Below are 14,624 nucleotides of genomic sequence, written 5' to 3'. Positions count from 1 at the left end.
TCGGCAAAAATGGCTAACTGCCACCGTAGCTTCCTCTGCTCCAAATCGAGCTTCTTCGGCCAAGTCACCGTAATATACCTCCATAGACGTGATAAGGGGAAGAAACCGAGCTTGGGGGTGGCCGGATTACGTTCTGGGTCGGCCGGAGGAGGAAGAAATCGAAGGGGGAAGAGATCGGGCCAAAAGGGAGGAAGGGTCGGGGAGAGAGAAGAGAAAGTTACCGGGGGCTAGGTAGATTTTCCAAAAATGGAAATCTACCAACAGTAATTTCCATATATATATACAACTTACCATGAACAGTAAATTCTACATTTTTGGCCATAACTCTCACATACTAAGTCCAATTTTTACGCACCACATATGCACGCGCTCGGTTTAACGTCCTCTACAACTTTCATGAAGGAAATTTTCTCAAATTTTGACCCGAACAAAAAGTCAACTTTTAGGGCCCCCTAAAAGCATTGAAACGACAGTAAAAGTGAAAGTGAAAGTTGTTTACCGTCCAAATGACTAGTAAACCGGTGAATTCGGGTTCGGGACGTCACATTGAGTTTAACTATGTTAAGAATGACAAGTGCCGTGTTAGTGCTACTTGTGCCAAGAAAGATTCTGAAGGGTGTGAATGGTACGTTTATGCTTCCTTAAACAAGACTAGTGATTATTTCCATATAATAAAGTTGGTGAATAATCATTCTTGTGTTGGTGTTGTCTGGCATCAAAATCATAAGAGACTAGGATCCAAAGCTATTTCCACTATTATGGCTGATAAAGTGAGATCCGATCCTTTGATTAAACCCAAGGATATTGTCAAGCATTTCAAGCATGATTATGGGTTTGATATTCCTTATCACATGGTATATAGGGGCAAAGAGGCTGCTAATAAGATGTTACATGGTAGTGAAGCATTTGGGTATTCTCTATTGCCTTGGTATATTGACACATTAAAGAGAACTAACCCCGATTCATATTGCATCCTTGACTCTCTTGATAATCGTTTTAATCGATTATTTATATCTTATGGGGCTTGCATAAACGGCTTCAAATATTGTCGACCTATGCTATTCCTTGATGGGACTTTTATTAAAAACAAGTATAAAGGGATGCTATTGGGTGCTTGTGCTAAAACAAGGAACAAAGGTATGCAAACTTCTTCTAAAGTTGAGTTTTCTTTTATGATTTTTTTTGTTTTGTCCATGTAGTAGCAGCATATGTAAATTTTGATGAAATGTGAATTTTTAGTGTAATTTCTGAGAACCTGGCAGTAGCTGCCCTTATTGTGTTTTCTTGTGATCTTCACATGATGATCAGATGTGAGTTTGTTTTGCATGAAACTATTGTCAACTTGAATTTCTTTATGCCAATAGCAGTAGCAATAACAGTATCAGTAGCATTTTAAAGTAGTAGCAGTTCTTATGTTCGATCTTTTTTTTGTCTTATTTATTCTTGCTTTTTTTTTTTTTTTTTTCAGATGTTTTCCGATTTGCTTTTGCCATTGTTGATACTGAAAGTAAAGAGAATTGGAGGTGGTTCCTTGAACATTTGGCAATAATCTTGGCGAGTGACTACCAGACTATTGTATTCATGACAGAGCGTGGAGCTGGTCTTTTGGATGGTGTGAAAGAGGTGTTTCCAAATGCGCCCCACTCCTACTGTATCAAGCATCTAAAGGACAATTTGAATGGCAGGTATCCAAGTTCCTATGGTTCTACTTTTAAGGAACACATTGTGAGATTGTTTACACAAGCTGCATATGCTAGGACTTTAGATATCTTCACTGAAGAGTTGGAAGAATTTAGGAAGCAAAGTTGTGGACAGGGTCAGTCCTTTCTTACTAACTTGCCACCCAAAAACTATGCTATTGCTTGCTTCCCTGCCAAAAGATATGGCAAAATGAGTAATTCTTTGCCAGAGAGCTTCAACAACATGATCAAAGATGAGAGATGCATGCCGCTGCCTCAGTTGCTTGAAGACATTCGTGTGAAAGTTATGGAGATGTTTTGTGAAAGGAAGGTTCAATCTTCTACTTGGAGGAGTGAGCTATGTCCTAAGCTTGAGAAAAAGTTGTTGAAAAGGATAGAAACAGGGAGAAATTGGAGAGTTAGCCAGTCTACTAATGATATTTTTGAAGTTTGTACAGAGGATAGCACTGTCATGGTGAACTTGGTTGAGAGGGAGTGTTCTTGTGCTTGGTGGCAGTTTAGGTGCTTCTTATGTTCTCAAGCAGTTCAAGTAATGCAGAAGGTGAACCGTATCCCTTATCGTTACATTGAAGATTACTGGAATACCTCATTCTATAGAAGTGCTCATGATCTTCCTATTTTTCCAGTCCCGGATCTTGATAAGCCTAAATCTTGATAAGCCCAATCCTAGTAGTTTTGGTGATTCAGCTTTGCAGCCTCCCAAGACTCGAAAACCTCCCGGAAGACCACAGACAAGGAGGATCAATTCGTTTGGGGAAGAGTCCAGACCAGTGAAATGCACACGGTGTGATCAACTTGGCCACCACAATCACAAGTCATGCAATGTGGCGATCTGAGACAGTAGCACATTCAACAGTAACAGTAGCACATGACATGATTCAGCAGTAGCAGATTGATTCAACAGTAGCAGATGGCATGATTCAACAATATCACATGCAATTTTTTGATTCATATATGTTCGCACTGCAATTTTATATAGTAGCAGTGCCTCAGATTAATTTTTGAGCTTTTGAGAAGTTTCTAAGTCATGAGGAACTGAGTATTATAGGGATAAATAGTCATGGATGATCGTTTTTAAGCAGTAGATTATTCAACAGTAGCAGATGACATTGTTTCGCTGTAGCAAATTAAAGATTTTCAAAATTTACAAGAAAAAGTTTAATTTCAATGATTGATATTTTTGGTTTCCAATAATGAAGTATCAGATTTGTTTATGTACACTCTTCTGTCTTTTTTTAGGTGGTGTAGTAACAAAATGTTTTAGTGTAGTAGCAGGGCCTGTTGGCGGTGTAGCGACACACTGCCTTGTTTTATGTTCAATCTTCTGCCTCCGTGTATATTCAATCTTTTTCATTTTATGTTTGGTCACCATAAATAAAGAAGAGAGTAAAGGACACCAAACCCGAAAACCAGAATCAAATCCTTCCAACATTACGATTTCCCAAGAAAATATCACACCAACCTAACATTAAATTCTGGTTTGGCTTAGAAAACTTGAATCAATTTCAACCTTTTAAGCAACTTTGCAATTCAACATTTTGATCCCCTTCCCATCCTGCTTGTTGAAAGATAAAAAAAATGATAGGCAATAGCAAATCTACAAACATATCCCTATCTTCTGCACATGAAAATATATACTAATTTGGATGACTAACTTAACACCGAATCCCATACGATTGGTGCACCAAAATAGACTACTAATATGTTTGTGAAGTCCTTTAATTGCTCTTCTTCCTCTGTTTCTTCGATGGTTTCTGCACCTCAAAACCTTCTAGTTGCTTCTCTTTCTAATCGGTTCTTTCTTTGATTCTCTTTATCGCTGATCATGTCCTTGGTTCATTTGTAGGAGCAGTAGCATGATCAGGAATAGCAGGAGGAGCGGCATCTTCATTGGCCTCTTCATCTTTTTCAACCCTTTGCACTATCATCATTAGTTATCTGTATTTGTTTCTCCATTTTCTAATGTCTTCTTGCTTCTTCTTCATCTTTATCTTCAACTTTTTGTATTTGTTTGACACTTCTTCTTTTTCATCCCACAGCCTCTCTATATAAGCTTGCTTCCTCTTGCAGCTCTCGATAACGCTTCCCACCATATCTTGTTTCAACATTGCTACATCTTGCCAATGCTCCACTGTGTTGATCTGTTCTTCATCAGTGCTTGGATAGCCAAATTCGTCATACTCACTCTGCAACATGCCTTCCCATTCCTTGAACCAAGCTGGATCATTCCTACACATAGTAGCATACAACCTCACCCAATTATGAACTTTCTATATCCCAACATCAAAACAACCAGCATTGCAATCCACACAACATGAATCAATATAAATGCAAACCATATAACGCAAAAAAAAAAAAACTTAATACAAAAATAATAGAGATAAATACAAATCTCTTCATTCACAATCATACCATATAAATGCAAATCATACCTGCTCTTGTACTCTTCATTCACAATCTCTTCTACAATGGTTTTTAGAATTTGATCAGTAATATTTGCACTAGCCTCAGTAGCAGCTTTTTCGTTCCTTTCAGCTTCATTCACAATTTCTTCTACAATGTTTTTTAGTATTTGATCCGTAATATTTGCACCGGCCTCAGTAGTAGCTTTTTCGTTCCTTTCCATTTGATCTGGTTCTCCTCCTTCAGTTCCTTCCCCATCCTGATCCACACAGTTTGTTTCATTTTCTTGCCCCCCCCCCCCCCCCCCAATCCAGTCTCAAAGCTAAAGTCACCTCCAATACCATCCGCAACATCCTTAACCAAAAGAAAATGATAACTCAAAAAAATTAGAAAATAATGCAATATCACATTGTTACCAATCAAACAATATCAAAACAAGGTAAAGATCCAAAGTGAAGAGCTTTTTCCCTTAACTGCTCATCAATACAGCTCATGATTCTTGCTTTTTTTATCCTTTGGTCATTTGGAAAGAACTTTCGAACAAGAGGATGATCAGTCGGCTTCTTAGGATCATCTATTGGGTTTGGCACCGTGATAGTTGATTTTCGATTTGGCAAACCCAAAATGTATTGCACGTCCAATACACTTATTTCTGCCAACTTGTTTCCAAACTTAAATTTCTTCAAAGCCGGCTTGTAGCATTGCACTAACCTATGCATCTCTCGATCTGATTTTGCAGCTGTGTTCTTACTTCTTAGTCATCAATCCCTTATCATAAGCTTCAATCAAGTTCCAAAATGGCGTCTTCTTCAACTTGGCTTTCAATCCCATCTTTTCTTCACGATTGAGCTGCTTATACACTTTATGAAGCACGTCGTGAAAGGCAATCATATTGCACCTGTATTGGCAATATGATTGTTTCTGGCCTTTGCCTCTGTTCCTTGCTCCATCATTCTCTTCTTCTTCCTCCTCTTCTTCTTCATTATCCTCTTCTCCCCCCTCTTGTTCTTCTTCATCTTCTTCCTCCTTTTCTTCATTTTCCTCTTCTTCCCTTTCCTGTTCCACCTCTTTCTGCTTTTGTCTCTTCAATCTTGCTCTTGTGCTTGGAAACTTTTTCCTACATGCCAGAGTTTTTCTTCTCACCTACACAAAGTAGCAGTATATAACATTAACACGGTAGCAGTATATAACATTAACACAGTAGTAGTATATAACATTAACACAGTAGCAGTATATTTTGCTGAAACACAGACCAAATTAACATTAAGCCAAATGATACCAGCACTAACACTGTTTGATGTGAAAATAAGTTTGATGTAGGTCACATATAGTGCACTCCCTACAATCTGTAATCCCTGATCTAATTGATGAGCTACACTTCCATCTTAAAATCAGGCATTCAAATGCAATTCCACAATAGTTATGCATTGATTGGACCTCCGAAATGAACACAAACAGTAACAACATTGTATGAAATCTGCATCGGACTGTGAATCAGTGAATAACAATTAAAGAACACCAGGTTCTCCAAATATTTTCCAACAGAAAAATCGGATGCACTTCATATCCTTCAAAATAACCAAACAGACTCCGTAAAGCATAGAACCTAATCAACACATCGAGTGCTCGAACCACTGGACTATACACACACTAACCACAAAACACTGAATCCACTCGAAATGTGAGTCTGTGAATACCACAAGATCTCAATCTCCACCAAAACCAGCGATCATATCCAACTCTCAACACCAAAACACAACCAGCACACCAACATTATCGCAAACTCAGTAAATCAAAACCTAGCAAAAAAAAACACTAAGGGCACCAAAACCACTCCACTCCACAAAAACACCAATCCAATAACCAAGACGACGATCCAAATCCCAATCCAGTTCAAACAAGAAGCTCAATCCTCAATAAAAATAAAATAAAAAAAACAGTCACACAGTAGCAAGCAAACAAGAATCTCAATCCTCAATCAAACAAAACAGAGACACAGTAGCAAGCACACATGAAGCTCAATCAAACAAAAGAGAGACACAGTAGCAAGTAAACATGAAGCTCAATCAAACAACACAGAGAAACAGTAGTAAGCAAACAAGAAGCTCAACCAAACAACACAGAGACACAGTAGGTCATCTCTCTCCCTCACTCCTACTCTCACTATCTCTCTCTTACTCTTAAATTACTGCTTCTTTAACTCCGATTTTCTACACAAGCGTCCCGTTAATATACAAATCCTTGAAATCGATTATGCAAATGTTGAGGTTTCAAGCTGAGTAAATCGAACTTTGGAGGTTTTGATTCTACTGCTACTTTCGATTTGCTCAGCTTTGGAGGTTTCAATCGATTCTACTGCTACTCCTACCTCATCTTTTCATATCCTAATTCGAAGAAACATAAACGAAGGCAGCAAAATTGGAGTAAGAGCTTACCTTACCAACCTCCGTTGGAGCCAGATTCAAGCTGAGTGCTACTGCTTCGGAGATCTTGCAGTGCGTTTTGGATCTGTCGCTGGAGATTTTAGGGTTTCTGATTTGGGTTTGGGCGTTTTGCATTTTGGGATTTCAGGTTTCGGTCGTTGAGTATTATGCCAGTGGCATGAGCGTAAATTGTAATGAAAATTGGCCATTTGAGTCATTTTCTATTAAAATTCGAAGCCAGACCTGCTTCATTTGGTTTTTGGCCTGAGCTTATGTCCTTATTTGTATAAAACAAATTGAATGTGTGTTTTCTGTATTTATATCTTTAGACAAGTGCTACTATATAATTTTCTATTTGAAAAATGGCCATAAGCCTTGGATGCGATTTCGGCCCTAAACTGCACCGGCCCGCATCCACCCTTAAAATAAGCATCATGAATGAAGAAGAAAAGGACGGTTTTGTCAGGCCAAAGAACCAGCCGAGAATTTTTATTCACGAAGCCTATTCTTTGTGGCTTCGCCGCTGCTTCGTCCGGCCACCTCTAGCTACCTCTAGCTACGAAATTGGTATCATTGTCTTCGTATAGAAATCATCTTTCCAAACACATAAAGCCTTGTTAACAACCTGTTTTCACCATACACGACGAATCGTAGGAGGAAAGGTTCGACCATTTCCGGCGTATTTTTCAAATTCCGGCCAAGTCCGGAAATATTGTAGGAGGAGACCGACTGGGCTTTGTTCGCCTTTGAGTTCTCTACAAACTCACCAATTTTCACATCTCGATTCAATCCGAGGAAAGACGATTTTCGATTTGAATTTTCGGGCTGCCGAAGGTTTCGTGGGCGATCTTGGCTAATCCAACCGTTAACTCACTTTGGGCGATCTTGACTATATAAGGTTATTCCTTTTGTTCTCTACGAGTTCATCAGTTGGGTTTGGCCGGTTTGCACAGCCGCTTGTGGCGGCGTATGCTGTATCTTCCGGCCTGGCTAGTTGGGTAGAATATAAACGAACGTACTAATATAAATATTCTTTCTCTGAAATATTAATTTTCTCATATTAAATTTGGCCGAGTCAGAAATCAATCCTGAGCATGATCTCTGATAGTTGCTCAAGACTTAAATTATATTGTCAAGTGAATATCTTTTTGCCTTATTTCGGATTTTGAGGACCTACATTCTGGTTTATAATCTTTGTTCTTATGGTTTCGCAAGCTTGATTGCGGTTTGATCGCAATTTTAAGAAACTTTGTGATTGTTATTATTGTTATTTCGGATAATTATTACTTGAGACTTGCTTTAGGTTGATACCGAGAATGGCGAATGTATGCGATTTATTAGTCTCATATTATCTCCCTCTTTTCAAGACTGAGATATTATATTTTCAGTTGTTAGTTATTAATTTCAAAGAGGGGATATTTCCGACTTTTTAAGGATTTCTTGATTTAACGTATAGATTTTTATCCAGGAGAGTATTAGGTATTTAGAGCATGCATGCGTTAATTCAGCATCCCCTTATGTGGCGAGGTGATCTGATTGCCTTAGTGGCAAGATCACCAGAGCCCAGCATCCACTTTTATGTTAGTGGTTGATTTTCTTCCCAGCTGTTACAAGGATTTTGACTACTAATATTTTATGGTTTATTCTTGATGATTTACATATGCCTTTTCTTAAATTATTACTTTCCAGTTTATTCAAATTAGTCGAAATGCATGCACGGTTTTAAATAAATAAAGAAGTGGAAAAGACATAAAATCTATTTAATTTTTTATTTCTTATTTTAGTTTTGTCACACCCTTTCGTTCCTGTTTGCACAGGTTGGAGGTTCGGCATACTTGGAGTCGAGGCAGTGTTCCACCGCTTTCATTTTGATTGTAGGTTCTTATTTGACCTATATATATAAATATATATTATTTTTGGTTATCCTTTTAGATAGCTATGAATTACTAACCTCTGTATTCGTTGTAATTAGTTGAGAAGTTTCATTTGTATTGATTAGAGACCCTTTTATTTGTAATTGTAGGAATTTGTTGTTATTTATGTCAAATGTTAGGTAAGATTTCTCATAAATTGGGTCCTACAAGGTCACTTCAGATCTTAGGGTGTAATCTGGGGCGGGTTATGTCAACTTTGTTTGAAAGCATTAGGTTTTCAGATTCCATAGACTTTGTTCAGTTTTTTGTTATCTTATATGCTCGGTGATAATCAATACCTCTCGGGAGATGGCTCGGCCATAGCATTTCCCATCAGATACTATTTGGTGTTGGTATGGTCATCATGTGTGTGCGAATTACGATATGTGTGTGTTGTTCCCCTCAATTATTTAACTTTGATTTTCTCTCAGGTACTATGCCTCATAGGTGTTGACCTTGTAAGGACACTCCATCTGTAGTTGAGGTTACAGGTGACTACTTCTCGGTTGCTGTACCCAAGAAGCAGGTTCTAGGGAGTTTAGTAGTGGCTCTTCCAGGTACTAGTTCTGATTATAGTATGGAGCAAGTCAAACAACCCGGAGCTAAGACCTATGCCATCGATCCGGCTATGGCTGAAAGTTTGATCACCCGACTTGAGACTGAGTTTTTGCATTTGAGGCAGGGTGACATGACGGTGTTGGAATATGGGCGACGTTTCAATAGCTTGTATCGTTTTACGCCTGCCTTGATGGCTAATGAGAGGGATAAAATCCACAAATTCCTACAAGGACTACGCGATCAACTCCGTGTTATGTTAGCGGCTACCTTATTTACCGACTTCAGTCAAGTATTTTTGGCCGCCATGAAGTGCGAGGACAGACTTTTGAAATGTGTACAACCATTAGAGGCGGGTTCCCCTAGCCCGAGTCCATCTGAGAGGGCTACTGCTATTTTGAGGTCCGAGGCTTTGACCGGTAGTAGACCTGACAGTTTTGGGTCCGACTCACGACAGAATTACAGAAGACGTGAACGGAGGCGGGGCAAGCACAAGCCACGAACCAAACAGTCCAGGAGTAGTGTTAGCGGTTATAGTAGAGGTTCTACAAGACTTCCCATTCAGAGAGACCGTCCACAATGTCAGACGTGTGGCAAACACCATGATGGACAGTGCCAAGTAGGGAGTGTGGTATGTTTTCATTGTGGCCAACATGGTCACTACTTGAGGAAGTGCCCTCAACTGGCTCAGGGAGCTACTTCAGTGCCCATACTTCCCATTCAGAGAGACCGTCCACAATGTCAGACGTGTGGCAAACACCATGATGGACAGTGCCAAGTAGGGAGTGTGGTATGTTTTCATTGTGGCCAACATGGTCACTACTTGAGGAAGTGCCCTCAACTGGCTCAGGGAGCTACTTCAGTGCCCATCTGAGCATCAGTTAGGCATCCAGTAGTGCATCCAGCAGTGAGACTCATACTAGTACAGCATGCTGTGGTAGCAGAGCAAGGCAGAGGGTACTGAGGATGCCCTACGACTGACACCAAACTCCATGCCATGATCCAATAGGACCATCACGCTTCATAAAGGTTAGCTTTTGGGATAACCATAAATTTTAGGAACTTGTTAGAGAGTTGTCTCTTAAGTCAAAAGTGGAAATTCCATCAACCTTAATTAGTACTTTTTCCTATTTATGAATTATCCAGAGTCATGTTTTTCCATTCATTTAAATCCATCATATTTCTTTTACTCCAGTTTGGACGTCTAATGATTTACAACCCAAATTCTTAAAATATTTCTTTGTTCTCAGCTTCCTTAATTACAAAACTCCCTTACCTTATATTAATTATTAAAAATATTATCGTTATATTTTTATTTCTAAGACACTTTTCCCAATCAAAAAACTCAAAAAAGAAAAACAAGTCTTTCTGTTCTCTTTCCCATCTCATTCACAACTTCTCCACACTTAAGCCTAGAAATATTGCAAGTCTAGCTATTTTGCTTCTATGTTGGCAACCGATAACACTCTTATTCCTGCGATTTGTTCCTCATCATATTAGGAGGTATGAACCCATAGTTTGATTTATTTTCTTTCGAATTTCCCTACTTCTTCAACTCCAAATTTTTATCTTGCCCTTGCATGCATTGCAAACTTCCTATAACTCAAACACTGCACCATGACAGATTAATTGGAGGAATTTGAGCTTTCAAATTGCTGAGCTTCTCTGCTTCGCATCTCTAACAGAAGCTTCAGTTTCAAACTTTCGTTTGGTAAGAGACTTATACAATTAGTTAAATTTCTATCCATTTTTGTTAGCTCCATTAGAACTGAAATAGATCATGTTGACACCATATGCTCGATAAAATTCCCCAAAGACAACAACAAAGCCAAACCAGTGGACTTCTCTATGATTTTCCAAAAACGTATACTTGTTTTAACCTGAGTTTTTGATACATTAAAATAGACTCTTCAATGATCATTTTGAATATGGTTTCATGAAAAACGAAGTTAGAATGACATATTTAAACTTTCTTTTGCTATTTTGAATTTCTGCAGAATTTAGCATTTCACTTTGAATTCTTGATTGACCATTCATTTGAACTGCGAATAACTTGAAATTTTGCGAATAGTAGCTTTACATGTCTACTTTAAATATGGAGTGTGCTTGAAATTACTGAAAGGATGACTGATGGTGAATTTTTCTTTCATGTTAACAGTTTTCTGAAAATTTCTCAAACTTGCAGCAACTTTGTTATAGAACAATTGATTTGAAGAACTTTTACCCTTATGTTAACCCTTAATCTTGAGTATGTTAAATTAGATATGTCAAGGATGATTTGAAACTTAACTTTCAGTCCAAGAGGCTTACAACAGGTTTCACCTTTGTTGAAAAGTAACAGCAAACCATCCTACTCACAATCTTTGTTTTCTGGTCATTGTTATCAGTGTTTTCCTTTTGGTATAATTCCATGTGGTGAAGCTTAAGCTATTGTTCAGTCAGGAAGTGTGTGTAATAGTTTCAAGAGAGAGAGTATTAGAACTGATGATGGTTTACGTTTTTCATAATAAGATCAAGGACTCTAGTTGCCTGAAGATTGGTTTAGTGGTGCTTGCTGGGATTTGTATACCATTGTTTCCAGGTAGGGGGTCTTCACTGGTTACAGACGTTTCTGAAAATACTTTTAGGTTTTTAAGCATATAAATTGCATAATTTTTGAGTGGTGACCTGAGAGTGAAGGGAACCAAACTTTGGGTTTTGACCCCCTAAACCTCCGGAGGACGTATACTGTATATTTATGCATGAGTTCTGGTATATTTATTGTAGAAAGCCGTTGGCATTAAGACCGGTCTTCGGTTTTAGAAAAATGGGTATGCTTTTCATGCATGTTCTTACCAGGATCACATACATAATTTAGTTTTCTGTTACTATTCTTTTAACTTTGATGGTACCAAAAATCTAATTCGTTTTCAAACCTAGCTAGCATTGCTTGCTACTGGGCATATGTAAATGATGCTCACCTCTATCCATTTTAGGTAGTATGCACGAAACTGAAAAGGAGCAAATCGGCAGTGGTGGCATTCGACATTTGAAGCTTGTCAACCTCTGTCCTTTAAGGTGTATATTTTTGCTTCTGAAATGTTGATGCTTCCTTGACTCATTGAGCCTCTGTTGTCCTTAATCTGCTATTTGGGAAAATGGGCAGTAGCTTGCTATGGTCATGAAATATGTACTAGGAGGCTCATTTTGGTCTTGTATAAATGTCCAGAACATCCATCTATAATGAATCACTCTCAGTATTCTGTTTTGGTCATGTATATATTGAAACCAATGTTCCTTCAATCGGCATTTTGTGAACCAGAACTTTATCTCATTCTTTTTATTTTTAAAAGCAACCAGTTGTTTAGGGTTATCGTGAAGCTGTAGTCACTAACTCATCATATATTGTAGTTCAAGCATATATTTTTCAAAATGCCCCTCTTTTGCGTGTCAACAGGACATTATCTCTCTCAAGCTTTTAGCTAGAATTATGGACATGCCACCGTCAAGTATTTTCCACCGTGGCGATGCGATCCTAATGTCAAGATGACATTTGTATTCCAAGTCTTTCTCCAAGTCAAAGAGCCGATGCTAGTGTTAATACCATGATTTATATTATGGATTATTCTTTCTCTCCGTAGCTCCCAGTCATGTCTCACACTGTTATTACCACAATAGAAAGCTTTTTGCCACTTCAGTAACTATTGTACTCCATAACCTAAACCTCGATATTGATCACAACACTCAACTTTATACCCAACCAGGCATGATGTCAAACTAAGATCACTATTGCAAGTCTTTCTCAAACCAAAAAAATTAGTACCATATCCAAAGTTTTACTCCTATAGCAAGCAATACCCCCTATACAGTAATCACAAATTCTATATTATAATAGAATCCTATACTTGCAGTCATGCTAGCTCACTTACCAATAGTCCAACTCATGCATGGGATTTGCCACTTCCGATAACTTGTGTCCTCTACCATGGAGAAGTCACAACTTCAATTAACAAAATTTGAGATCCACAAATTCAATCCTTTCGACACACTATTTTTCAGCAGCAAACCATATCAACTCAAACCCAAAATTGACATTTAGACCTTTCCTTGAACCAAGGCTTTTTACCATGTTTACGGCGGTGAGAACACACACATTTATCATCAAAACCCAGCTTCATAAATTTAATCCGTGTTCAAACTCCAGAATTTAAGAGTTTTAACTCTATCTCAGATCCTTTTTCTGCAGCTTTCACAACTATTACCTTAGACCTTAGACCTATGTTTTGTGGTCAACTACCACCCGCAGCAAAATTACAGATATTGTCATTGCTCTTGAACCAAGTGTTTATGCAGTAAATTAGTCAGGCAAGGATCTATGTTCATATGTTAAATTTCAAGTAAAAAGCTTTTTCATACTCAAAGCATTCATTTATGCACTCGTAGAATTCACAAATCTACAAGTCATTGTTGGAACTTGGAACTACATACTATTGCAAAAGCATTGTTCTTGCAATCAGGTCATAAGTAGAATGAAGTCAAGCAACTTGTCACAAACCAGCTCATGGAGAGATATTGAGACCACCTCATGAGTCATGTCATATGCAATTAACAAAAGAAATCCCTATATTTATTCAATGCAATCGATAGATTCAAGCAAGTGTACTCATAGAGGCTACCTAGGAGCTGTACTGACACGCTGAATCTCAAACAAGCGATTGACTTATAACACCAAAGCATAGTCTGATCTTGTGTTCCAATTGCTCCTCAATTTTGTCTATATATCTAGCGGCTTTGGGATTAAGGCCCAATTCATGGCCAATTGCCGCGGTGATCACTGTAGTAAGTAAAGATCCATGCCTATATTGAAGCTGCTTGCTCGTCAATTGAAAATTTCACGCCTCAGTTATGCTCATAATTGAATCACGCTTTATGAATGCAAATTTATATACAATCCTAAAACAAAATCTAACTCATAATTGTGAGCACAGCGTTCAAAATTCCATGATGCAACAAGCAATTACTAAATATTCAAACCCTCACTTTCCATGAGCTCATAATTCAAGTCTAACCATCCTAGATATCAAGCTCTAATTACTGTTTTTCAAACTTTTGAAACATTTTGGGAATGCACAGCTTCTGTGATCAATTTAGGGCAAGTTCACCGGGCATCCTATTGCCCGAGCACCACGTCAAAAGCAGCAGCTGCTGACCCAGAATGATCATGTTCATGTTTCCACTGGAAAGAGGGCAAAACCACAGTGGGAGGCCCAGGTCATGAACTCGGGTAGGAGGCTGACTGAGGCCGTGACCCAGGATGCCAGCCTGGCCCAAAACAAAGCAGCTCGGGGAGACGCGCCTTGGGGGTGAGTGGAAGTCAATTTCTTGTCTTCTAGCGGCGACAATTAAGGCAGGTGCGTTGCTTTCGTTTTTTTGTTGTTTTGTGGATATGTGCGGCGACGTGGCATGTAGCCGTTGGTGAGCAGCTGCAGATTTGGATGCAACGGTCCACAGATCTGGACCGTTGCTTATGATTATGAAATGGATCTGACGGCTAGAGATTGCAGAGGTTAAAAAAAAAAAAACAATACCGTTAGATTACAACGGTAACAAAATAAAAATAACCAAAATTTCCTATAAATACCTCACCTCCT

The 14,624-nt window shown here is 38.5% G+C and overlaps 2 protein-coding genes across 7 annotated transcripts; both read left to right on the top strand.

Moving 5' to 3' along the window:
- Positions 1-758: 758 nt before the first annotated feature.
- On the top strand, positions 759-2,355 carry LOC112194691. The gene is made up of 2 exons (XM_024334910.1): positions 759-1,137; positions 1,469-2,355. Exons 1-2 carry the CDS (start codon positions 759-761, stop codon positions 2,353-2,355), a joined length of 1,266 nt encoding a protein of 421 aa, XP_024190678.1.
- A 4,570-nt stretch (positions 2,356-6,925) lies between these two features.
- Positions 6,926-12,276, top strand: LOC112192505. Of its 6 annotated transcripts, XR_002933541.2 has the most exons (6): positions 6,935-7,424; positions 8,344-8,400; positions 8,871-10,023; positions 10,619-10,705; positions 11,506-11,575; positions 11,970-12,276. XR_002933541.2 is itself a non-coding variant. In XM_024332260.2 (3 exons), exon 3 carries the CDS (start codon positions 9,017-9,019, stop codon positions 9,866-9,868), a length of 852 nt encoding a protein of 283 aa, XP_024188028.1. In that variant the 5' UTR covers positions 6,941-7,424; positions 8,344-8,400; positions 8,871-9,016; the 3' UTR covers positions 9,869-10,102. The 6 variants fall into 6 exon arrangements, 1 of the variants encoding a protein (XP_024188028.1); XR_005808281.1 differs by having other exon boundaries at positions 6,926-7,424; positions 10,619-11,575; XR_005808283.1 differs by having other exon boundaries at positions 6,936-7,424; positions 11,506-12,276.
- The last annotated feature ends 2,348 nt before the right edge of the window (positions 12,277-14,624 follow it).

The sequence above is a fragment of the Rosa chinensis genome, chromosome 3, assembly GCF_002994745.2.
Source record: "Rosa chinensis cultivar Old Blush chromosome 3, RchiOBHm-V2, whole genome shotgun sequence".
NCBI classification, from domain to species: Eukaryota; Viridiplantae; Streptophyta; class Magnoliopsida; order Rosales; family Rosaceae; genus Rosa; species Rosa chinensis.
Note: the sequence above shows the minus strand (reverse complement) of the source record. Positions and strands in the feature narration are given on the sequence as shown.